Here is a 24831-nt window from a genome sequence, read left to right on the forward strand (position 1 = left end):
TGGACCTGAGCCGGGGAGGCCTCTGCCAGGGGCACTTGCTCAGAACTCAGGTCCAGCTCCCCCTTCTCTGTACGTAGCAAGCAGAGGGAGCAGTGTCTCTGAACACTGGGGAAGTGACGCTGGGGGAAAGCAGGCACCCGCCTGTCACACACCAGTAACATGACGGAGCAGGGGAGGGGCCCTAGAGAGGGCTGGGGAGCAGGGAGACTTCTGCCTTGGGACACAGGGCTTCATGGGAGCAGGGCCTGTGAGGATGGTGCAGACCGGGACCCAGTGGGACCAGAGGAGGACATTTCTAGGGGAGAGAACGGGGCAGGAGCTGGAGAGCAGGGAGGGCAACAGACAGGTTTGACTGTTGAAGGGAAGTAGTCGGGGTGGGGCAGGGGGGCAGAAGCAGGGGTTGAGAGCTTGCATGAGAGATTGCCTGCAGGGCCAGGGCAAAGGTGGGTCTCCAGAGTCAGGGCTGCAGTGAAAAGTGGGGGGTTGGGTTGTGTGACTCAGACACATCTGCCCACTGAAACGCCATTTACTAACTCTCAGGTGTCTCTTTCTCAGCCCCAAGTCCAGGCTCTTGAAGGCCAGTGTGGCCCTTCGGAGACTGTCAGAACCCCATCAGTGGGAAGCATCTCCCCTGGCCTCTCTCCTCTCCAGCCCTGGTGATCACGAGTCTTGATCGAGACAGACTGTGAAGAATTCTACCACTTCCTCGCAATTGTTGCTGAAAGTAGAATCCTCACTCTGGAGAGGAGATGGGGACCAGAAAGACGGGGGGCAGAGGCTGCTTTGCACATCAACCAGATCACTTGAGGTACTAGAGTCCCTGGTTTCCAACCAGACTCACAGAGTGGACACCAGTGCCCTTACCACAGCCAAAGGGCTCCCGCAGCAGCTGGGAGACACCATCACTGAGGGTGGACAAGCCTACCCCAGGCCATCTCCATCAGCCTCCTCAAGGGACTTACACGGCAGGTGGTCACCAGGCGTCTCATCTGTAAATGAAGCACTGACCTTAGCTGTCAATCTGCTGTCTAATCTGAAGGCCCCTGCTGGCTCTGCAATTGTGCTGAAAGGGTCTGACAGCAGAGCTGCCCTGGGAACCTCCCGAAGCCCTGTCGGGAGGGCCCAGTTCAGTAGGTGTGGGCGAGGCCCAGCCAGAGGATGGGTGAAAAGGGCCCTGGTGAATCTGAACTGTGGTGAGTGGGCACCAATGCTGACAAAGCCAGGGAGTGTGCGGGGAGTGAGGCTGCAGCACCGCACCAGCTCAGGGCTGCCCTCAGGCAAGGCTGCTGTCACCCGTTAAAGGACGAGAGCTGGCACCCATTAAAGGACGAGAGCCGGCTGACAACTGCTGGAGAGCTACCACAGTCCTGGGTGAGGGGGCGTGCCCACGGCATCCTGGGGATCCCTATTCTTCACCACTTCAATCCTCTTCCAGGGACCTCTGTGAGGACACCACAGGCATGTCTGGCAAAACCAGAGCCCAAAACCTTTCTCCATTCCAGCTGTTCACTTGGTGGAACCAGTCAGGGAAGCTCAGCCTTCCCCCTTCTTCTGGAGGCACTGCAGCTCTCTGCTCATGCTCCCTAGTATCTCTGGGGGTCCTTGGATTGGCCCCCTGAATCCTTGGGCACAGTCCCCGCCAGAACACTTGGGCCCCTGCTGTCCTTCATGCATGCAGGTTCAGAGGCCAATTCCCTTGGTACCTGCTGACAGTGAGACAAGCAAGGTGAGTTTCCTTCTCCTCTCCCTCAAGCCTGCTCCAGCATGGCCATTATATGTGGACTGCAGTTCAGAGACCCCCAAGCCCACTCCCTCAATTGCATACGCAATGAAGGGAGGGCCTCACCAGAGGCCACCCAGCAGGATGGAGCTGGAACAGTTCCTACCCTGAGACCCTGAGAGGCCAGCTCCGCCCTGGGGCAGAGCTGGGAAGGAAGCAGGTCCACGGAAGATGACTCATGGGGAAAAAAAAAAACAATAAAGCAAGAGGTCAACAGCAGTTTGGAGCCTCTGACCAGGACAGGAGAAATGGAATGACACCCCCCATGACGCAGGAACTTCACTTACAGCCCAACAGACCAAAATCAGACTTACGGAAGGATGCCAGAAGTCAGCAAGATGGATGGAAGGCTCTTTACAGATCCCCTAGTCCACCATTTTACAGATGGCAACACTGAGGCCCAGAGCGGCTCAGTCACGTGAAGGCAAGGCTCAGGCAAGGAGAAGTCAGGGTCTCTGCCTCCGCATTGAGGAGATCATCCAAGGCTGGCCTGGAGAGTGGTGAGGGACAGACTACCAGCTCCAGGGCCACACCCGTCACCCTCATCCCAGTCAGGACTCCAGCAGCATCTCCCTGGAGAAACTGGACCTCATCTCCTCAAAGAGCCAGAGTCACCGCCCGGGCCCATCTTGCCTTCTGCCCCCTGGGCCAGGCTAGGCCAGGCCCGGGCCACGGGCATTCCACAGCGGCCCTCTCAGCGCTGCAGTGGGTCCAGGAGAAGCCGAGCTACCGTGGCTCCCTGGAGCTCCAGCGGCTGGGCAGGCGATGCAACCTCATGTCCTCCTTCTGGATGTGCTCGTAGCAAGACTGGCAGGAGAGAGGCAAGGCTGGAGCCAGCTGGCCTGCCAGCCTCCAGCTGCGTGCAGAGGCTTTAGGGCCTAACGCGGGTGCACCCGCTCCCAGTTCTGGATCACTGTGTCTCCAACTCAGCCCTCAGCCACAGGCTGCAAGGAAAGGGGTCCTTCCCTCTTCTCCTGTGCTCAGGGACGCAGCCTGGAACACACTTAGCCCTGGGGAGCCGAGGGCCGGGATGTGCTATGCCTGCTTTCCCCCACCCAGTCCCTTTTAATGAGGGCTGGAGCAGGGGCTCTGTGAGGACCCCTCCCACGGAGACACATACTAGCTATGAATTTGAGCGCATCCCTGTGATGGTGTCTGGGGCAAAAGGAGTCTGCCCCAGAAGCCAGGGCATTCCTGCCTGGGCCAGCCACTTCCATCCCTCACCTCCAGGGCCGTGAGCAGGAAGTCATACAGGCCTCCTGTGTGGAGAGGGTCCATCATGTCACGGATCAGGTGGATCTCGGCTCCCAGGTGCTGGATTCTGGAGTACCACCGCCGCCACCACGAGAGGGAGAAGGGGACCCATCAGGACAGGCGCCCAGCAGCTGGGAAGGAGCCCTGGTCTGGGTGGCTAGACACCTGGGCTGTGGTCCCCGCTGTGAGTGGTACCCATGGGACCCTGGGTGGGCCTTTCTGGGCCTCAGCTTCCCCATCTGTCCCAAGAAAGGCTGTGCCCATAGACTGCAGTGTTCAAAGGCTTTGCAGTATGTCTTGGTTGGGGGCAGGCAGGGTGGGAAGGGAAGCTCCTGGGCCCACCCCCCAGCTGGGGCTCACTGGGCACGAGACACCACATAGATGAGCAGCGGCAGCAGGTCGTCCATGGGCAGCTTGTGCTCCCGGCCCAGCACCCGCGACACGGTGGCCTCGATTTCCCCATATGTCCTCTCCAGCACCTCCAGCTTCTCCCGGGGGTCCACCGTGGTGCTGCAGCAGGGTAACTGGCTCCAGATCAAGACCCTCGGGTTCAGTCCCAAACAGGGTCCCCACAGTCCTGCCTCGCACGCCCCTCCCCAGGCTGCGGACTCACATCATCTTCTGCAGACACTCCGTGGCTGACAGGAAGCACTTGTCTCTGACCAGGGAGTATCTCTGTGTGGTCGGGGAGGGGGTTAGATGAGGCCTCCCCTTCCCAGGGTTGGGGCTGGCCCCCCCTCACCACCCACCCCTTCGTCATTGCTGGCTTCAGCACTGCTCTGCCCAGAGGGCTGAGCGACCCAGGGCAAGTCACAGCTCCACTGTAAGCGTCAGTTTACTTGACTGTAAAGTGGGCTAAACGGTCTCCAGGAGGTGGGAGGATCAAGGTGGATAGAGAAGAATCATAACAGCCAGTGGTCACTGGGTGCTGCCTAGTTCTAAGTGCCTTGGTCAACAGCTGTTGAATCCCAGGGCTTGTTGAAACACAAATTCCAAGCTCCCTCCCTGAGTTTCTGACTCAGTAGGTTTGGCATGGGTCCAAGAACTGGCCTTTCTAACTAGTTCCCAGCAACGCTGATGCTGCCCATCCAGCAAGCACACTGAAAACCAGTGCCTCCTCTGTCCCAGCCTGCTCCCCTCCTCCCACAACAACCTCATGAGGGAGTACTAGTACTGCAGCAGTAGGCACTTCCACAGATGGGGGAACCAGGGACAGAGACCCGCCCACGGCCATAGAGCCGGTAAAAGGGGTGGAGCCTGCGCCTAAGGCTGGTCACTGTGGCTGCACACTCACCACATGGAAAACCAGAACAGTGCAGAAAGCCTGCCGTCTTCTCCCTCACCCGCCTCTGCGGCCTGAGACCGTGACTACGAGGAGCTGCTCGGAAACCTGCGCGCTCCCGGGGCCCAGCTGAGGCTCAGGGCCCCCTCTCCTGGGCAGGTAACCGGCCCACCCTCTCACCTGATTGGTCGTCAGTGTGAGGTCCTTGGCCCACCCTCTCACCTGATTGGTCGTCAGTGTGAGGTCCTTGAGGGGCCACAGGTGCCTGAAATAAGACGGGAGATGGGAGGGATTTGCCTCAGAGGGCAAATTCCCTGCATCCCCATGTCCCCCAGGAGGGCTGAGCACCGGAAGGCAGCTGGGGATGCACAATGGCCTCTGGGAGGAACTGTGTGGAGCCAGGCTATACAACTTCCCTGGTGGCTCAGACGGTAAAGCGTCTGTCTACAATGCAGGAGACCCGGGTTCGATCCCTGGGTTGGAAAGATCCCCTGGAGAAGGAAATGGCAATCCACTCTAGTACTACTGCCTGGAAAATCCCATGGACAGAGGAGCCTGGTAGTCTACAGTCCATGGGGTCGCAAAGAATCGGACACGACTGAGCGACTTCACTTCACTTCACTTCACCTCAGGCTAGAGGAGGCCAGGAGGGATTCCCTGAGAGGGCAGCCTTCCATGCAGCCCAAAACACAGTGAGCAGAGAGAGGGACGGTGCTGCAGGCCAGGGGACCCTCCTGCACAAAGTCCTGGGGGGTCCATCCAGAGCGCTTAGTTGTGGAGACTGCTCCAGGGGCTCGGTGAGCCGGCACAGGCTGGTGAGAAGTAGGGACGCCATACAAGGGAAGTAGAACCAATGAAGCAGGGAGGCCAGCATGGAGGAGGTGGCACTGAGGTGGCAGAGGAAAAACCCTTGGGAAGCTGTTGACAACCAGGTCTCTGGGCTGATGACTGGTCAGATGCAGGAAACAGTCACCACAACAGAAAGGGGAACAAGGGTTTTGGGGGAAGGGGGGATAGGAAGCACCATTACCTTGAGAAAGGGGGGACCAGGTGTGGGAGGCAGGGGTGCATTCATACCCTCAACACTCAGATCGAAGGGGCATGGAGGATAAAGGATGTTCTGATTACTGAGGGTAGAAGGGAGGCCCTGACCTGCTTCCAGAATAGTCCTTGGTTTCCCCCTTGAGGATCATCCCTCTCCCACTCTCAGTCCAAGAGCTGGGAGCAGGTGATATTACCCCAGTCCCAGAAGTAGATACTGAGGTAAGCCTGGCCAATCTGGGCCACAGCCAGCATTCAGAGGCACATTCAAGAACCTAGCCATGCCAGGGAGGAACTTTAGAGGCTCTGCTAGAGCTGTTGGGAAGGAGACTCCAACTCCTTGTGGGGACTGAGCTGGAAGAGTATAAACCTCAAGTGACTGGTGCTGTTTGTCACCACACGGGGAAACCAGAGGCACACCAACAGAGAGAGAGAGGGGTTGCTTCCTTTTTCATGTAGCTGAACACCTAGATCCAGTCATACCTGAATCTAGCCGTACTGGCCACACCCTAGAACTTCATGGGTACATAAGCCAATTAACGTCTTCCCTTTTTCTCTGAAGACTACTGGAGTTGAGTTTGCATCCTCCGCTACATAAGAACCCTGGCCACGGTGGCACGGTGGGGAGGCTTACTTCTGCACATCCAGGAACTCGAGCAGCCTGGCATCAGGGAAGAGGCTCAGGTGGGCGATGCCCTGGCTGTAGACGCTGTCCTCTCTCTCATGAAGCAGCAGGTAGAGGGTGAAGAGCTCCGAGTAGAAGCTGGGCAGCACGAGGGGGAGCACCAAGCCGTGCACCCGCAGGTCCCTGAGTGAGAGCCACCAGGACGGCTCAGGGTCAGCAGGGCGCGCGTGGGGGTCTACTTGGGCTACCCCCAAGAGCCCACAGAAATCCGCATTCCACCTTAGCGTGCCTGCCTCCAGCCTCCCCCATCCCTGAGAAAACCTTTCCCAGCCCCGTTCTCAGTCATCTCACAGTCAATGGACATCTGTGACCACCTCATGCTCTCATTCAGCTTTGAGAACCAACATGGCAAGCGAGGTTGGGTTTTGATCCACACTTGACTGAAAGCAAAACCCGGCCCTGATAGACGAGTGGCCTGCAGCAAAGCTGTCAGCAGTCACTCTGGGCTAGTCCAGTTCGGCCTCCTAGCTTTCTGTGCTTGCTAGGACTCGGGGGGAGGGGGAAGTTCTCCCTAAGGTCTAACCCTGTTCCCCCTGCCTCCTGCAATGCAGTAACAGAAATCCCCCTCTGATCAGGATCCCTGGGCCTGGGATCTGAAGGCAAGTTGTGAGGTTTGGTCTCGGGGGCAATGGGCTGAGAGATTTAATGACCCACTTAATTCCTGCTCTGTGTGACCTCGGGCTCAGCCTCTGCCGGGCCTCAGTTTCCCCATCTGTGCACAGGAAGAAGGAGGTGCCTGAGGGAGCTGCTCACCGCCCAGACACCTAAGAGATGAGGCTGGGATAATGTTCAGAACAAAGGTGCATTTGATGCACTGTGACAGTGTCCCTTTCCAGGCTGCTCAAGGAACAGAAGTCACAGGTCTTTGATTCCTGAATGGTCAATGAACAGCATGTGGTCAATAGCATGAATCCCCAACATTTCCTCAGAAACACCTCTTTTCCCTGAGGGAAGTCCCAGGAGCAAGGTACACGGATCCCCTGGACCGGAGGCTAGCTGCACCAGGGGAGAAGACCCCACAGACTTCCTAGGGGCAGTCACCTTGTCTCTGCATCTTCATCCTCCTCTGGGGCCTGGCCCTTGCGCTGCAAGGCAACCTGCAGCAGGCCCCTGTGAACCAAAGAGAGGGGCGGTGTGGCTGCCATCTCCCACAGAACGAGTCACCCAAGGCCAGGCAGGTGGGTTCTGCTCCCAGAACCATGAAGCTTGAGGCCTGCAGAGCCCAGCTGCCCGAACCTCAGCAGAGAGGGGGATGGGAGTACAGGATGTCCACGTGAGTGTCCTGGAACCCCAGACAGAACGAACTACAGCACTGAAGGTTTCAGTTTATAATGTTTGATGGGGTCACAGCTCAGCCAGGACAGAACAGAAGATGGGGTGTGAGTCCAGGTCACGATCAGCCTGCAGTGGGGTTAGAGCCAGCCCAGAGCCTGGCTGGGGCTTGGACTCTGGCTGCAATCAGGCCTTGTTATCACCTCCCCTCCATCCAACCCATATGCTCACCAGCGGCACACTAAACAACCCATCCTCTATTTCTCTCTCATTCCAGACCCAAGGCAGAGGCACCATTCCTACCCAGGGCAGCAGGCAGAGCTGAGGCCTAGAAAGGGCAGAGCCTCCCGCCCTGGGGACAGGGCAGTGGTTGTCCCCAAGTGCCACCGAGCTCACCTGTAGGCAGCCCAGAGCTCCTGGGCGTGCTGCTTCACCTCCTCCTGCGCCAGCCCCTGTAGATGCTTGTTGGCCCCGATACCTGCGTATGTGGCCTGGAAGGTCAACATCAGCGTCCGGAGCAGCTTCCCCAGGGGATGCAGAGAGTTGCTCAGAGCCTGGGCAGGTGCGACGGCCACAAAGAGATGCTCAGCACCAGGGCAAGACCCCGCTTCTCAGACAGGAGCACCGCGGCCTCTCAGCGAGGCCTGTCCCCTGCGGTCAGCACCCTCCCCTGCAGCCTCACCTTCCTGAGGCACAGCTGCAGGGCCTCGGGCTCCCGGTGCTGCACCAGCTCCTCTAGGAGGTCCTCCATCCTGCCCGCCTGGTCCTCGGGGCAGGTCCTGGGGCACCGCACACAACGTCTCACCCATGCTCGGGCCCGCCCCCTCCAGAAAGCCTTCTTGCCCCTCCCCCACCCACTCAGAGCCCACTGCCCCCAGCCCTTGGTCTGGACACCCCATAGGAACACACACCCCACATGCCTGGGCCTCACCTCTCACAGCACAGGTACTCCTGCGACTTGCGCAGCTCCCTTGAGCTCTGCACATGGAAGCCCAGCAGGGCCTCCCGCAGGTCCCCAGGGCAGCCGGCACGAACAAAGTCCCGGAAGGGGCCGTAGACACCCTGCCAGCGGCTCTCCACGGGGAAGACGCCCTGACCCAGCTGCCTGCGATGGAGGTGGTGGGAAACGTGGACAGGGAGGGAGCCATGTAGGACCCTGTCCAGCCCTTGGAAAGGGGGGGATATCCAGCCTGGCCAGAGTTAGGGTCCCGGTGGGGTGAATAGACTGGGGTATGCAGAGGGGTCTGACCTCCAAGACTCCAGGAGGAGAAACAGGAGGCAGAGAAGGGTCAGAGAGAATCTATTCCACGGTAGAGAAAAGAAACAGGGGCACACAGAGCCCTGGAAAGGAAAGAGAAAGATCTGGAGAGCTGGAGGCCAAGTCCAGAGACTGGGGACTTGGCCTAAGAGAGCTGAGGGCCCAAAGCCCAGGGTTCCCTGACTCTCCCTCCTCCTACACCTGGTTCCTTCCTGAGCTTGATCCTGTCTCGGTTGCTGGGCCTACGTGTCTGGCTGTGTGCGTGTCTGGTGAGCACTGCCCTCCCCTGTCACACCGACAGATATCCCTACACCTGCACCTGACCCGGGCTCATGCCCCTAGGGTTTGCCATCCACTTCTAGCTCCTGCTATCAGAGAAAAAGATGTGTCAGGTAAATCAACTTCTGAAATGCTGGCTGGCACCATTAGAACCACCAACCACATCTCAACAGACATTACAAGAGTCACCACTTGAACATCTGCCTTTCCAAGGAAGAACTCTGTCCCCATAAGGAAGAAGTCTATCCACTTCTCAAATACCCCGTGATAAGGAGTGTGAATCCACTTCCAAGTTTCCCTTTTCACCCTGGCTGCCAGGGAACTCAGAGTCAGGCTAATGCTCAATTATAGTGCCTATCTGCACCTCCTTTTTTTTTTTTAAGCTCAACTCATACTTTAGCTGTCTATTTTATTCTCATTTGCTTGACTACCTTGTACCTTCCTAGAAAAAAAGCAGTCTAAGCAAAGGCTATACATAGCATTTTTCTTCAGTTCTGTGGCATGTGGAGTTATCACCACATAACCTTTGATTCCCAGAGTCTCTGATAAGGGTTGTGTGACTTGAGCTTTCTGAACTCTCCAAAGAGCTAAGAGGAGGTACAGAAAAGCCCTTCTAACGAGACCTGAGTCTTTGGGGTAGAAACATAGGCACCCACAAGCACAATCCCCAGAAAGGCTCCAGAATGCACAGGCCAGACGGTCAGGCTCTCACCTCTTGCAGGTACTGCTTGGATCTGGAGGGAGGGCAGCTGTGTCCAACACCCCCTGGGTATGCAGTCCTCTCCCTGACATGCTGCCAAAAGAGCCCTCCAGGGTGAAGCCATTGGGGAAGGTGACCTTGCCCTGGAAGCCGGGAGAGGAATGCAGGTATGTCTGTCCATCTGTCTGTCCAGCTGCCCTTCCACCCAATTATAACAGGCCTCATGGCCGTCATTCTGGGTCACAAAGGCTGGAAATGGACGGGTGGCCTTCCCACCATCCATTCAATCTGCCCCACCCCAAGGAGCTCATAATCCTTCACCCCTGCAGGAGCTCTGACCGAGAGCTGTGCCCACCACCAAGGGGCTTGTCTCTGAGGTAGAAGATGGCAAGGGAGTCAGAGTAGGGACTCAGAGGTCAGAGTAGGGGGACCACCACAGAGGCTGGGAGCGGGGAATAAGTCCAGAAGTAGGCAGTGGCCTTAGGGAGGGCGTGAGGTATTACTGGCCCCAAGACGGGGCAATTCCTTACTGCATGGGACTCTCCCATTGACGGCATTCTTGGTCTCTATCCATTAGATGCCACAGTACCCTCCAGTCATTACAAAGAGAAAACAGCCCCCACATGTCCAAAGGCTCCAGGAGGGATACAACTGCCTTCTCCTGGGTCAGCTCGGGCAGAAACTTCCTGAAGGATAATGCCTTCAGGGGACCCCACTCAAGGTGGTGGTAGAGGGGGTGGATCCCTAACTCTGGAGCCAGCGGGGGAAACAAGAGACCACCAGAGCCTCTGCACCCAAGGCAAGCCTGCCTATGCCCTCTTGACTCATATCCGATCAAACTGCTCCTTCGTAGCAGAGAAAGGTCATTGCACATGCCCCCTAGACATAGTGGAGATGGGAGAGGGCCCCCTACCGTCTCCACCCGCCACCCTCAGTCCTGGGTCTAAGCAGGGAGATTATAGATTCAGGCCAAGGTCACAGCGCAGAGTGGAGTAGGGTTGCAGTGGCTCTCACCTTCCCCACGAGGGTCAGGTCCCTGGTAAAACTGCCCTCGTATAAGGAGTCATCATCAGAGAGAAGGATCCCTGGGCCCTAGAGAAGGAGTGGGGAGGGTAGGAGCAGTGGGTTAGAAGGGCCAGAAGACTGGGGATAGGGAGAGGAGAAGGGTCCTGAGCCCTGGCACACCTCCTAGGAATGTGCCCAGGTGGGATGCCAGCCCTTGGACTGCACAAACCCCATGCACCTCAATCCTGGGTTACTCTGACTGACACCCTCAGACCTGGCTTCTCCCCACCTACAGCTCAGGAAGTGCTGGGCTTTTCCTGAACCATCTCCACTTTCCTGTCACTGATGCCAGGGGCAGTGGAGTTCATCAGGCTCCCTTGCGGCTCTGGCTGCCAGGAAGCTTCAGAGCCAAATGGGATACAATTTGTGTTCTTATTTTTAAATCTATTTTATGTGCCTATTCTTATCTTTTCTTCCTCCTTCAACTCCTTCCAGAACAAAGTGTAGCTAAACAAACAAGCCACAGTATCAATAACAGCCATCAGGCCAAGCCATACTATGTGCCAACCACCTGGCAGGGTGTGGGTGAGACAGAAGATGGGGGTTGATATGCCCATGCTCAGGATATCTGGGCTTGAGACTCATTTCTGTCACTCAACAGAATGTGACACTAGGCAGGTTCTCTGACCTCTCTGAGCCTCACATTTGTCACTTGTACACTAGGGATGATGACACAAACCCCAGGGCTACTGGGAGGATCCCACGAGACCACACCACTGGGAGGCCGAGCCCAGAGCTAGGCACCAGGGTTTCCCTGGTGGCTCAGATGGTATAGAATCCACCTGCAATGCAGGAGACCTGGGTTCAATCCCTGGGTCAGGGGAATCCCCTGGAGAAGGGAATGGCAACCCACTCCAGTATTCTTGCCTGGAGAATTCCAGACAAGACAGAGGAGCCTGGCGGGCTATAGTCCCTGGGGTCACAAAAGAGTCAGACATGACTGAGTGACTAACACTCCCACTTTCTTTTTTTTCAGGCACCCAGTTAGTGGTCTATAAATGTGGGCAGAGGAGGCTGCTGGCATTCTCATTACTATTCACTTCATTATTGCTATTCCAGTGAGTCATTATAATAAGTAGGTAACCTGAGCTGTTGAAGGGAAAACTGAGGCTGGGAGGGGCAGAAACTCAGCCAAGGCCAGGGTAGGCAGGCGGCAGAACTGGATTCTGGCCCAGGGTTGGGCTCGCTCTAGCATATCAGAACCCTGATTCCTGCCCCAGTTCAGCTCTGGGGTGGCTCAGGACACATGTGGGTCACCGTACTCACCACCATCTTGTCTGCCTGGAAGGTGCCCTGGTAGCAGACACCCGCCTGGGTAACCATGACCCCTGGGCCATGGCGCTGGTCAGTCTGCCACATGCCAATATAGCGCTCACCCCTGGAGGGTTGGGGGGGGGCGGAGAAGATGGCCAGAGTTGGATCAGAATTGTTCCCATGCACCTTCTGTGTGCTCTGCTGGCATGGGACCAGGGGTCGGGGGGCAAGGGGCAGATAAGGAGCCAGGACATGAATTTACTCAAGTCAAACATGGGGAGGTGAGATTAGGACCGACAAGAGGAAGAGAGGGTGGAGGAGAAAGGAAGCCTGCCTGGGGGAGGGCATCCTGGCAGGCTTCCTGGGAGAGGTGGCAGGAAGGGCAGAGGGAGTGAGTGCCACCGTAACACATGCATAGCCATGGGGGTAGCAGTATACGTCAGACTGTGCGGACGCTAGTGGCCTGAGGGCTTCCCCGGTGGCTCCACTGGTAAAGAATCCACCTGCTAACGCTCAACCCCAGGGTTGGCAAGATCCCCTGGAGAAGGGAACGGCTACCCACTCCAGTATTCTGGGCTGGAGAATTCTATGGACTGTACAGTCCATGGGGTCGCAGAGTTGGACACAACTGAGCGACTTTCACTTCACTTCACTTCAGTGGTCTAGAAGGCTGGGGGGTACACAGGTGTCATGGCACGGATGAGTTCAGAGGAGCAGGCAAGGCCTCGGATGCCAGGCCAAGGACACTGGGCTTTGTCTCAGCCCAGAGAACCTGGAAGGGCTGTGACCCTTTGATGGGACCAGATCTTGGGGGGCACAAACTCCTCTCTGACAGAGTGAAGGGCTGGAGTTGGGGGGAGGGCGCGTATTGCAGTCAAGGTCAGGGTCCCTCAACCTGAGCCTCAGCAGCAACTGAGGGTGTGGAGCAGAAGTGAGGGGCTTCAGAAAGACTCTGGGCGACAGACAAAATGGACCCACTGATGACAGGGAGCCCACGCCTAGAGGCATTTGGTCTGTGAGGGGTCCTGTCTCCCCTCAGTCCTGCTGGGGCGGCTGCAGAGCGCTCACCTGTCGCTGTCCTCCTCGACACCGTAGCCACTCCGCTGGCCCCTCTCCCAGTGGCCCGTGTACCGCAGGGGCCGAGGGGCCTGTGGAGCGCTCTCGAGGACCCCAAATCCATGGCGCAGGCCCTCCTGGAAGTAGCCCTTGTACACCTCGCTGGTGCTGTACCTGAGGAGGGTCACCAATGGCTGGCCCTGCCTCCCAGAGGACGTGCCCAGCCCACAAGGCTGCCCCCTATCAGATAAGGGTCACTTACTCACAGATGCCGTAGCCACACATGCTGCCCTCCTGCCAGTGGCACTTGTAACAGTCAAACTTATCCTCAGAGGCCTGGGGCACCAGGCGGATGCCAAAGCTGCCAGTGTGGGTGGGCAGGGAAGGAGGTCAGCACTGGGGCCACGGCCCTGCCCCAGACACCTGTCACACCCCCTCCACGCCCAGGAGTGTCCCTGCTTCCGAGGGGCCTTCACAGACAATGAGAAGAATCTTACAGGTGATCAGGTCCCTCTTCTTCCTAAGGGCCCCTCAGGATACCCCACCTCCACCCCACCCCCATGCACCCTGAGAGAGCCTTCTGGCCCTAGACCACTCCCTCCATGACCTGCCCTCTCCTCAGAGCCCAGTTTCCCCTTTAGGACAATAAGTGGAGCTGTACCAGATGGCCTCCAAGTTTCTGCTGGAGGTTTGGGAATTTAGGGTGGGACCAGGCCGGTGACAGTGATGGGGGTGGGAACCCCTGCCATGCAGCCCCATGTCAGCCCCAGCCTTACCCGTGCTCCAGGCCCTGGCAGAAATCCCCCACGTGATTCCGCCCATCTGGCCACTTCAGGGTTCCCCTGGAACACAGTCGAGGGCCACAGTCATCAGGTCCATGGGTGTCAGGCCCACCAGACCACCCTTCAGCATACACAAGTTCCCCAGCCGGCCTCCACTGTACACTCTCTCAGAGGCCTCGATCACCCTTGGACTGGACTCTCTGCTCCCACTGGGCCTCTTTCCTGAGCTCTACGACCCTGCACAGGCTCTCAGCCCTTCCCTACTCCTGGCACAGCTGCCCCTGCCGCCTCACGGAGGGCATTCTACACCAGCAGGGAAAGTTCTGGAAGCATCCAGGTTGCCTTGTTCCCTTGACCAACAGGAAGCTCAGAGCTAACCTTCAAGTTCAAGCCAAGCACTAGGAGTCAGTGGGGTTTCTACCATCCTCATCTCCTCTTCTGACACGGCATGGCTTTTTCTGTGTTTTTGTTCATAGGCTTCCTGAAGCCCTTTCTGGAAGTAGGCAGGGTATCAGAAATGAGTGGAATGCTTGCCAGTGAAAACTTGGTGAGTCCCTTCTGCTTTCCGGGCCTTGGTTTCATCAGCTGTGGCAAAAATTAGGGCCACATTCTTCAAAAGCCTATCTGCCCGTAGAGCCTTAGAGATCTGCAGCTGAGGCCAGGCTCCCCCTAGAACCTACCCTGAGGCCTGGAGAAAGTCATGGTTTCTGCATCTACAAAGGGCATGCTAACACTCCCTCAGGCCATTCTTGTAAGGGCCACCAGCAAATGCTACACAGACACCAGTTACCCGCCTTGAGAACAGAACAGTAACTGTGGGCCCTGCAGTCCAGTCTCCTGATGCCTGTCCCGAGCTCTCCAGCCTCACCGACATCAAGACTATTTGGCACAAACCTACTATGGACCAGTGCTGTCCAAGAGAACTTAAGAATTGACAGAATTGACCAGAGAGGGTAACAGCCTCTGGTTCATGCCCTGAGGCAATAAGGTCCATCTGGGTCCTATGCGCCCCCCAGACTCCCAGGAGGACCCCTGCCTTGCTTGGCCCAGAGCCTCGGTCACTCACTTGCCATGGGGCCTGCCCCAGTACCACTCGCCCTCATAGGTGGCCTGGCAGAAGCGGCCCTCTGCACGGAAGGTGTATGCTCCACAGCGGCAGGTGGGGGGTTCAGAAGGCTCCAGGCCCGCTCCCAGCACAGGGAAGTCCTTCTTCCCACGCAAGGCCTGGCACACAGCCTGGGTAACCTTCCATTGCCAGACCACCTGGGGGAGGACAGGGAAAACACAGGACAGGTCACTGCTGCTGGAGGCAGCCCCTCTAGGAAGCCTCCTGGGGTGGCTCCAGGTACCGCCCCCCCACACCCCACTCTGTCACCTGGGGGAACCTCCAACAGTTCCACACTGCTCCCTAGGGCCTCATCCAGACCTGAGATACTTGCAGTTTGGGGCCTGCCCAGAGAGGCCAAACAAAACCATCAAGCAGGCCTCATCCCTGGCTTCACAGAGAAAAATACCTGCTCTCTATGGCAGTCTTAGGCCTGCGTCCAGGCAGACACCTGATTCAGTCTGGCCATGGCTCCAGAGGCTTGACATTCCCAAGGAGCCTCCAGGGCAGTATACTTATGCCCTCCCCTCCCCTCCTGTCGCCTTCCTTTACTCCCCCAATCCTAGTCCCCGAGTTCTCAGTCCACCCACACTCACCAGGCCCTGCGGGTCCTTGGAACAAAAGGAGAACTCTTCCTCGGGTGTGAGGAGGTGAAACGTGCACCTAGACAGATGGAGGTGATGAGTAGGCCCCAGTTTCATTCAGAAGGGAGCTGGGGGCAGGTCCAAGTCAGAGCCCTGGGGTGGGCAGATTTCATGGGGTAGAGGGAGGGAAGGCCTGAGCTGTCACTGGAGAGGGGCACTCACCTATCCTGCCCAGGTTCCACCCACACCAGCTTCAGATCAAAGGTGTGGATGTTGTGGCCCTGAAAGAAGATGGGGCATAGGTGGGCAAGATGCTCACCTATTCTCTGGTTTGGCCTTGCTCCCAAGCACCAGCTCAGCACGCCCCTGGGTATCCCCAGGTTGCTTGGTTCAGCATGCCCAGCACTGAGTCCCCCACCAAGCCTGCCTGTTCCCATCTCCAGGGCAGCCCCTCCACCTCCCTTCCCACCCAAGATGCAGGATCAGTCTCCCACAACCCTCCACATCCTGCTCCATCAGGGCCGCCAGAGTGGTCTTCCGGAAATGCCGCTTGGACCTTGGGAGCTCCTGCTGGAAACCTCCCTGAAGTCCCTCCTGCTAAGCCTGACACCTGAGGCCACACAGAACAGCCCCAGGTCATGTGCCCCCCTTTCTCCTCAGCCCGAACCCGAACCTTCGCTGCGCTGCTGCTTCTACCTGGAATGTCATCCCTGCTCTGAGAGCCAGACCAAACCTCCCTTCCTCTGGACCATCTCGTGTAGTGACCTCTCCCGCCTAGCAACAGCCACAGGACAAAGTGGCCCCAGGCCCAGGCCTGAAGGGGAGGAGGAGCGTGCCAGACATGGGCAAGGACAAGAGAGGGTCCCGCATAGGCAAACGGACGTGCCCAGGTCCAGAGGTGAGAAAGGGCTCAGCGCCTTTTAGTGAGTGTCTTGTCACTGTACCTGAAGCACAGAGGGGGAAGTCGGGGGTGGAGGAAAACAAACTGCATCAAAACCCCCAAACCAGGCTTCAGGAGACATAGGTTTGAATAGGCAAGTAGCACCCTTTCCATGCCGCAGCCCCCTCATCTCCCCCAGCCACTTGTCTCTTTCCTCCTTTCCTCAACCACTCCCAAGACCTCTGGCCTGCCCCAGCCCACCTGCAGCAGGACGAGGGCATCATCAAAGAGCAGCACGCGCTCTGCCCGCAGTGGGGTGACTGTCACGGGGACGTCCTGGCTGTCTTGCAAGAGTCGGCGAGCGGGGGTGCAGAGCACATCCTGGAGAGGTGAGGAGGGAACTGCAAAGCTCAGGGACCCCCATCCTTGACACTGCACCAGTCACTCCACTGCCCGCCTCTACCCCAGGCACCTCCACCCACACTCTGAGCATCTCCTGGAGGCCTCAGGTCAGTGACGGGCACTGGGGCTCTGAGCTGGTGGGGCTTCATTCCTGGCTACTCCCAGCAAGACGTCACAACCTCTCTTAAAGCCCTGCTTTGTCCTCCTCCTCCCCATCCCAGGCCATGGCCACAGCCAAGCCCCCATCAACTCTCACCCAGGGTTCTACAATCCCTGCCTCTCTCTGGCAATTCTCATCCCCTTCATTTGTCCTCCTAGTTCTCTGCTCTGAGCCCCAAGCCTGTCATGCCTCTTCAGAGCACAGGGGATTTTCCCGCTGTAGGGGCAGTATAGGCTGTGGCTCGAGGGTGCAATCATTCAGTGACATCCCAGAAGAGAGGGTCGGTTCTGTGACCGCTCTTCCAGAGCCAGCAGCTCACATCCCAGCCCAGGAGGTGCTCAACAAATGCGTGAAGATGGCCAGACAGAGAAATGTCACAGACACTTGCTTTAGCCACTGCCCCGTTTGGGTGGGGAAAATGAAGCATGGAGAATGCAGCAGGCAGCTCGAGCCACCCAGGGGGCCCCCACTGGATGGGGGGTCTTCTCAGAGCGCCCTTCAGGCGTGGAACTCACCCTCAGCCGGCTACTCAGAGTGGGCCACAGAGCCTGCGTGGCCGTGGCCTGGTCCAGCTCCTGCCTCATGAAGGACTGCAAGTCCCCAAAGAGGCCGGCGGCGTGTATCACCAGCTCCCGGGTGGGGTGACACTGTAGGCGGACAGGGCCACCAGGGCGGGGGCTCATCAGAACCTTCCCCCACTCGGGGATGACTGCCCCAGCCCTGCCCTGGCCCAGCGGGTCAGGAGTTTGTTCTTTTCTCCCTGCTGGCTCTTCCTCTGAGGAGAGGTCAGCAGGAGGATGCATCCGGAGGATTCAGGACCATCTGATGATGCCCCAGCTGGGCCTGGGCCACGTGTCCTCACACCCAGCACATGAGTCTACATCTGCTCTCTGGATCTCCGCTGGCTCTGCCAGGGCAGGTCCATGTAACTCAGATACCCCAGGGCAAGACATGGGCCTTCAAACTCCCAGAACAAGATGATGTCCCCAAGGCAGGCCAGGTCCTTTTCAAACAAGGGGTTCCTGAGTAAGGTAGGTTCCCTGAGCCAGAGGCCCATTTCTCCCATCCGTCAGCTTCCTCACAGAGGCAGGTCTGGTAAGCATCAACACCGCCCTGGCCTCCTGCCCCTGGCACCCCTGCTACCTACCTCCCCGATGGTGTCCCCGAGGCTCAGCAGGAGGAGCACGTACTGCTGCACGTGATGGGCGAGTGGCTGGCGGAGGGCCTGGAGCAGGGCCGTGCCCACCGAGCCCTCGGAGCTCACGCCCGACAGGACTTGCCGCAGCGCCTTCCGCTGGCCCCGCCAGTACTCACTGCGTGGAGGGAGGGCCAGCGCCCCGTCACTCTCCTGTCACTCTCCCCTCCTCTGTTTCCGCACCCACCACCATTGCCTCCTTGCCCTGGCTAATCCCTCAGATCCCAGGACCAATCCCAGACCCCAAAGCTCTCTCTCATGAGAACAGTGGCTGAGGTTTGGGAGCAGCATCTCAGAGACTGAAGGGATCATTGATTATAGCAGCCCTCCCTGAGTAGGAATTAGGAATGCTCCCCTGCCCCAGGGTCACTCCCACTAGTTGGTGTCTCTGGCTTCTGCTCACAGCTTCCCGAGGCTTCCCTGTCCCTCTGCCGGGGTGTGGATCATCGTGGGGTTTCCAGAGCAAGGAGTGTTCAGGTTGAGTCCTGGGCTGTGACACTCACTGCTCTGGGGTCCTGGCTTCCCCACGCCCTCCCTCCCAGACACGCCCCTCTCAGAGGCCCACCGCAGCGTCGCCGTGTGCTCACCTCCTCCTCTTCGCTGCCTTCTGAAAGGCTTGCACTGCCATGCAGCATGTGTAGGACTCGATGTACCTGTAGGTAGCACCAGAGATACCCTGCAGGCCCCACCCTCAGCTCCAGACCCAAGGGCCTGCCCTTCTGGGGTTCCTAGATCCTACCCGCTGAGTGGCTACAGCCCTGAGGGCCTGGCTCTGGGCACTGCTGATCTTGAGTCCTCACTGACTCAGCTGGACAATTCTAACTCAGAGTCTTTCTTCTCTGGGAGGTCACCAGGCTCAGATCTGGGGTGTCTCAGCCCCAGGGCTGAGTGCAAACCTTTGCCGAAGCCCTGAGCCAGGTGAGTCCCAGCGCCAGCCCCCAGCCCACCGGGGCTGTCTTACTCCAGGTGGACCTGCAGGACACGGTCCGCGCTCTGCAGCAGCAGCAGGGACTCCAGGCCGACGGCTTCGGGGCGGCGCAGCCTCTCCCGCAGCGAGTGCAGGCTTTCCTCCGTCACGTCCCACAGCTGCTGGGAGCTCCTGTGCAGCTGCTGCAGGAGGGGCAGGCACTCTCGGCCCCAGGGGTCTGAGGCCTCTGGAGCTGGGGCAGGAGCACAAGCACCCCGTGAGGGGGAACAGGGCCGCTCCACCGTCCAGGGAGCACACACAGGCCCTGGCTGGTTACCCGAGGGGCAGCAGCCCCTCGAGCCCTGGAGGTCCTTGGGACAGGACTGGAAGCCCACATGCCCCCTGGAGCTCAGCAAGGGACAGGCAGGCTGCAGTAGTGAGGGGCACCCTTGTGGATTAAACAGGGCCACATGTCCACCTCCTCACTACATAGGGGCAGCTGCTGCTGCTGCTAAGTCGCTTCAGTCGTGTCCGACTCTGCGCGACCCCATAGACGGCAGCCCACCAGGCTCCCCCGTCCCTGGGATTCTCCAGACAAGAACACTGGAGTGGGTTGCCATTTCCTTCTCCAATGCATGAAAGTGAAAAGTGAAAGGGAAGTCGCTCAGTCGTGTCCGACTCTTAGCGACCCCATGGAGTGCAGCCCACCAGGCTCCTCCGTCCATAGGATTTTCCAGGCAAGAGTACTGGAGTGGGGTGCCATTGCCTTCTCTGCATAGGGGAGAAGGCAGTGACATATGGCCTATGACCTGGTGACCTATGGCCACCAAGTACACACATTCCCCGAGTTTCAAAACGTCCTCGGGTCCAGAATGTGCAGTGGTCCCCTGCCATTTACAGACACGCCGATAAAGCTCCTGAGATGAAGGCACCTGCCTAAGGTCACTTCACAGACTGGGCATCTTGCCTTCCAGTCACGCCCTGGGTGAGAGCAAGATGAGAATTTGGGCAGAGAATCTAGACCTGTGCCCTGGCAAAGATGGGATATCATCTCCATGCACAGCAGACCTAGGTTAGAATGGGGTTCAGAGTCTAGCTCCCTGGGGTCCCTTTGAGAAGGAAGCAGCCAACAATTGAGCGTGAGAACCCTGGACTCATCGAAAGCCACCCACTTCAAATGCCACCGCTCCCATCTGCAGTTGAGAAAGCTGTAGCTCAGAAGATCCAATCAGGGAGGACTCCTGTCTCTAGGAGGATGGTTCCTGTGGCCCCCACCTTTTTCACTGGAGAGCCTCAACTCACCAGCCTCAAGAAGGGGCTGGAGGACAAGGCTGTTGATGCGGGCAAGGGTGGCTGAGAAAACCTCCTCCAGCCGCAGCAGGGCCGCCTCCTCTGGGCTGCACATGGCCAGGGTGCCAGACTCAGGCCTGTGGACAGAGCACAGATTAGAGCAGCTGTGGGAGCACAGTCAGTGCTCCTCTCAGGCCAGATGCCCAAAAGCAAGGCCCATGACCACCCTGCCTCAGAACTGAGCAGGGAGCCCAGGTCACCCCAAAGGGGAGTTCTAAACAGACCAGTGACTCCTGTTTATGCTCTACTTGGACCCAGTTGAGGGGAGCCTGAAGGAGTAGTAGAGAGGGCTCAGAATTGCCAAAAGAAACATCTATTTTTACCCAAAAGGCAGATGTTCCTTAAGCCTTCTGGCTTGTTCATTCCCCTACTCAAACACCCACCATGGCTCCGCCATTCCCCTACTCAAACACCCACCATGGCTCCCAAAGGCTGAGAGTAACGTCTAGTAGTGATCTGACCTAGCCCCATCTCCACAGAGTCTCTGGAAACAAGGATATTGTCAGAAGGACACAGCTTTTTTCTCAAGGTCATGACTCAGGACCCCCTGTCCTGCCTTATAAACAAGAAGAGGTCTGGGGGAAGTAGGGGACTGCCTGCTGGAGCATGAAGGATGAACAGGAAATAAAAGAGGCAGAGAGGACAAGGCATGCAGGTGAGGGAACCATGAGCGCCAAGGCTCGATAGCATGAAGACCCAGGCTTGGCAGGGGGCCCACCAAGAGCTGCCTAAGTGGCTGACAGAGGAGCCATGGAGGGGCTTAGAGTAGGGAAGTGGTGATATTCAAAGTCAGACTTGGGGACACAGACTTGGTGACAGCTGCAGACAAGAAGATGCCAAGCAGTGAGAGGGTGAGGTCAGTGTGGGCAGGAGCCAGCCCCTCCATGCTCCCCACCTGGCTGATCCTGCAGGACTGGTCCTACTCCACATGTGGGGGCTTTGGGAATGAGCAGGTCTTTGTACCTCCTGCTCTGGAGAGAGGGACCCACCAAGGCAGGATCACCTGAGAAAGGAGCCTCCTAACTGGAGAGAGAGGAAGCAAAGGGCCTAGGTTCAAACCCACCGCCATAGCCAGGCTGCAGCCTCCAATCAGACACAGCCCTCTCCTACCAGACCTGGCAAAGGAGGTCATCTGCCCAGATTTCATGACTATACATCTTAGGACTGAAAATTAAATACTCTTTTGACCCCAGACTCTCAGACTCAGCCTCTCTCCAACTCTGAAACTCTGAGTTGGTTGACCCGGGTAGAACTAGAGACATAATTTGAGGCAATGCTGGCAGACCCAAAAGACCAAATGAGAAAGGGTCTCATCACCTCCACCCCCGACCCAGCCCCAAAGACACTGAAGGGTATTCCAGGCCCCTGGCAGAGCCTATGATTCCCAGGGAATTGGCTCTGGGGCAACAAAGTGAGGCAAGTGTCTCAGAACTCTGGCCACGGGCCCAGGCATTCCTGCCCCACCTTTCCTGCTGTTGTTGTTTCAGGAGGGTGAGGCCTTGGGAGGGAGAGGCAGGAAGGAGAAATGACTGGACACCCAGCTGCAGCCTTCTTCTCTTTCTGCTGGCCCTGCAGCAGCCCCAGCCTGCTTTGGGGGACTAGGGGAAGGTTGCTCCAAATCAACTCAGACAGACCAAGTGACCCCAGCCTAGGAGTCAGAGGTGCAGCAAGTGTGGCCTGGGCCCATCTGACTCTCACCCACATCTCCAGAAACTGGTGGAACGGAAAGACCCTTTGGAAGGTGACCTTTCCAACCTTAGCTGGCAGTCTGTCAGGGTCAGAGCTGGCAGGTGAGGACACTGGCTAAAAGTGAAGGGAGGAAGGTGTGGTTAAGATAGGAGGTACCAACTAGAGACCAGATCAGGGTGAGCTGGGGACCTGCAGCAAATAACTCACTGTTGGGAGGCCTTGAACATCAGATCTCAGATACTATTTGGGGCCCACCCCAGCCAATGCCACATTTGAGATGCTCCTCTCCCCTTCGGTTTCCTCCCCTTGCCACATGGGGCTGGCAGTTGCTACCCAGCCCTGGACACGTGGCTCACACCTCAGCAACTCCCACAGGCCCCCTTCTGACCTCTGCCCAGTCTTGGCCATTTCCCAGCTTATCCAGAGCCTTGCTCATCTCTGGGCCTCAATCACCTTCTCTATGAAATGGAGAAGACTAAATTATAGCTTTTTACTCTGACTAAATCACAGCTTTTTTAGTCTTCCCTAGAAAGGATAAAGGAGCTTCCCTGGTGGCTCAGACAGCAAAGAATCCGCCTGCAATGCAGGAGACCCAGGTTCAGTCCCTTGGTCAGGAAGATCCCCTGGAGAAGTGAATCGCAACCCACTCCAGTATTCTTCCCTGGAGAATTCCATGGACAGAGGAGCCTGGCAGGATACAGTCCATGGAGTTGCAAAGAATCAGACATGACCGAGTGACCAACACTTTCAGAAAGGATAAACTGATGGAAGCGAGCTCCTCTGAGTATGGGGACCTGTTTCTCAGCTTCCCTTACCTCTCAGTGCAGCCTGGGGCCCCTGGAAGCTGAGTATTACAGACCCAGACTGGCAACACTATTCTGGGACCCTTCCAGGTCTGTGGCCCCAGAAGGATCTCCTACCTTTGAGTCACATTGCCCAAAGGAAAGGCCAGAGGCTAAGCATTGTTGGTGAGGTGGTGGGTGGGGAGAAAACTGAATTTGGGGCTAAGCGGTAGTCCTGAGAGCCTCTGCTCCCAGGCTAGGAAGCTCCCAGGCTTCATCCCAGGGGCAATGAAATGTGAGGGCAGGACCCAGGCCAGGAATGAGTGTGCCTAAGTGTGTACGAGGAAGGAGAAAGAGGTGCTGAACGTAACACCACAGGGACCCAGCAGGAGTCTCCTCCCTCAAACAGCAGTCCCATCACCAAGCTACAGCTCGCTGGTTAAGGGCATGGCCTTCTTACCCTCTCACTCCATCCAGTTCTAAGGTTCCTCAGGAGTCTGCACAGGAGGTATGTATGGGGAAACCAAGGCCCAGGAAGGAATGGGAGGGCCCAAAGACACTAACTATAGAGCACATACATGGGTCAGACCCAGGTCTCCAGCTCCCAGTCCCATGAAGCTCACTTGAGCTAGGCGGTTCAGAAAGGCTGGGCGACTCACCTCAGAGCACACAGCAAATACCTAGGCTCCCCAGGCAGCTTTCATGGTCACCATGGGGCAGGGTGAGGGCAGACTGGCTAGTCTTGGCATGCCCAGGTGAGTCAGCTGCCGGTCCTTGCAGCTATCTAACCAGCAGCCAGACCTGCTAGCTCACTCTCTGGCTCGCTTGTGCACGCTCCCTCTCTCTCTCTCTCGCATTCTTGGCCTCTGTCCACGCTGGGTCCCTTTCTCCCCTGCCTTCTCCAAGGCCTGGCCCCTCAGGCCCCTTGGCTACACCCTGTCTATGATTTCTTGGTCAGCAAGGAAGTGCTGCCTGCTGCGGAGGCTTTTTCCTGGGCTGCCTTGGAACCCCCTTGATTATCCAGCAAGCTGGGGCGGTAGACAGGGAGGAGGGAGGAGCTGCCCGAGGGAGGGGGCGCTGAGCTGTCACAGCTGACAGGGCCCAGTCTCCACCTGGGCCTCACCCCCACACCCTTCCTCTGGGCCTCAGTGGCTCCAGGCACCTTGTCCTAGACCCCACCCCTCACCCTCCCGATCTCCCTGGTGGCATTTTTTCACAGCCTTCCTTCCTCTCCCTGGCCAGGCACACGCAGTCACTGGAATTTCCCAAACATGGGCTCTTGTTCCAGTCACCAGGCGTTTGCCCACGCCATTCTCCCTGTGGCAACACTAGACTGCGTCACCTCCTGGCGCCAAGTCCCTCAAGCTGGGTGCTGCCCACGAGGTCGCCTCACAGCCCAGGCCAAGCCCCTGGGCACTGCCCTCTTGTCAGGCACGGGACCAGGGAGGCTGTCCCATGGTGACAGGGTGACCAAGGGGCAGGGAGGACGAAGCTGAACCCCGCTGGGAGGGAGGGGCCTTCGGACAAACTCTGACGGCCCCGAGCGAGCGTGAGAGCTGCTGAAGACTGAGCAGTAGTGGAGGGGCGGCGCGCGGCAGCCCGAGGGGGCGCGGAGACGAAAGTCTCACCTGGAGCGAGGAGAGGGGAGAGCAAAAGGGGTCTGCCCCAGACGCGCGACCTCCACCCCGCCCTTACCTGTAAGGCGCGGGAACCCACGCGGGGGAGCGCGCTGCGGTTGCTTGCTCGCGGACGCCCGCCCCTCGCCGGCCCCGCCCCCTCGCCGGCCCCGCCCACTCCTTCCCGCCCCCGCCCCCGAAGGCAACTCCGCCTATCCTGCCTCCAACAGGCCTTGGGATGTTGCTCGTGGTCCAGGACCGGGATCCGCAGGGAGGAGGCGGGAAGTGGCGTCAGTCTGCCCCTCGCACGAGGCCTTTCCTGAGGTCTCAGTTTGGCGTCCTCTAGGGTCTGGGACGCAGTCGGGGTGGGAGAAGGAGGAGAGAAGGTGGGAACCTGATTGCCCTCCCCAGCCAACACACGCGCGCGCGCGCACACACACACACACACACACA

General features: G+C 58.2%; 1 protein-coding gene across 17 annotated transcripts; it reads right to left on the reverse strand.

Annotated features, from left to right (window-relative positions):
* Positions 1-512: 512 nt before the first annotated feature.
* ALS2CL (ALS2 C-terminal like) lies at positions 513-24524 on the reverse strand. Of its 17 annotated transcripts, none has more exons than XR_005722163.1 (27): positions 21187-21644; positions 20244-20368; positions 18996-19194; positions 18622-18687; positions 17987-18152; positions 17355-17486; positions 16539-16658; positions 15620-15678; positions 15410-15476; positions 14775-14971; positions 13703-13768; positions 13189-13287; positions 12939-13100; positions 11883-11994; positions 10566-10643; positions 9564-9694; positions 8246-8419; positions 7997-8093; positions 7711-7868; positions 7084-7152; positions 5992-6165; positions 4539-4581; positions 3648-4496; positions 3395-3544; positions 3005-3101; positions 2095-2587; positions 513-1703 (listed from the first exon to the last, which is right to left on the reverse strand). XR_005722163.1 is itself a non-coding variant. In XM_040246822.1 (26 exons), the coding sequence occupies exons 2-26, from the start codon at positions 20344-20346 to the stop codon at positions 2507-2509; spliced, it is 2862 nt and encodes a 953-aa protein (XP_040102756.1). In that variant the 5' UTR covers positions 20347-20368; positions 24458-24524; the 3' UTR covers positions 513-2506. The 17 variants fall into 17 exon arrangements, 8 of the variants coding, with proteins under 8 accessions (XP_040102756.1, XP_040102754.1, XP_040102755.1 ...); XR_005722164.1 differs by having other exon boundaries at positions 3648-4424; positions 21187-21643; XR_005722158.1 differs by having other exon boundaries at positions 3005-3125; positions 3648-3709; positions 21187-21449.
* Between the last annotated feature and the right edge of the window lie 307 nt (positions 24525-24831).

The sequence above is a fragment of the Oryx dammah genome, unplaced genomic scaffold (genome assembly GCF_014754425.2).
Source record: "Oryx dammah isolate SB20612 unplaced genomic scaffold, SCBI_Odam_1.1 HiC_scaffold_9, whole genome shotgun sequence".
In the NCBI taxonomy this organism is placed as follows: Eukaryota; Metazoa; Chordata; class Mammalia; order Artiodactyla; family Bovidae; genus Oryx; species Oryx dammah.

What these genes read in the sequence shown, in the direction of transcription:
- ALS2CL (XM_040246818.1), bottom strand. Translation starts at nt 21,221, where the DNA reads ATGTGGAGTAGGACCAGTCCTGCAGGATCAGCCAG. An exon ending in CTCTGAGTAGCCGGCTGAGG is followed by an intron (nt 16,659 to 17,354) that starts GTGAGTTCCACG and finishes TCACCTCTCCAG; the next exon opens with GATGTGCTCTGCACCCCCGC. An exon ending in TGGGGCAGGCCCCATGGCAA is followed by an intron (nt 13,769 to 14,774) that starts GTGAGTGACCGA and finishes ACTGTGTTCCAG; the next exon opens with GGGAACCCTGAAGTGGCCAG.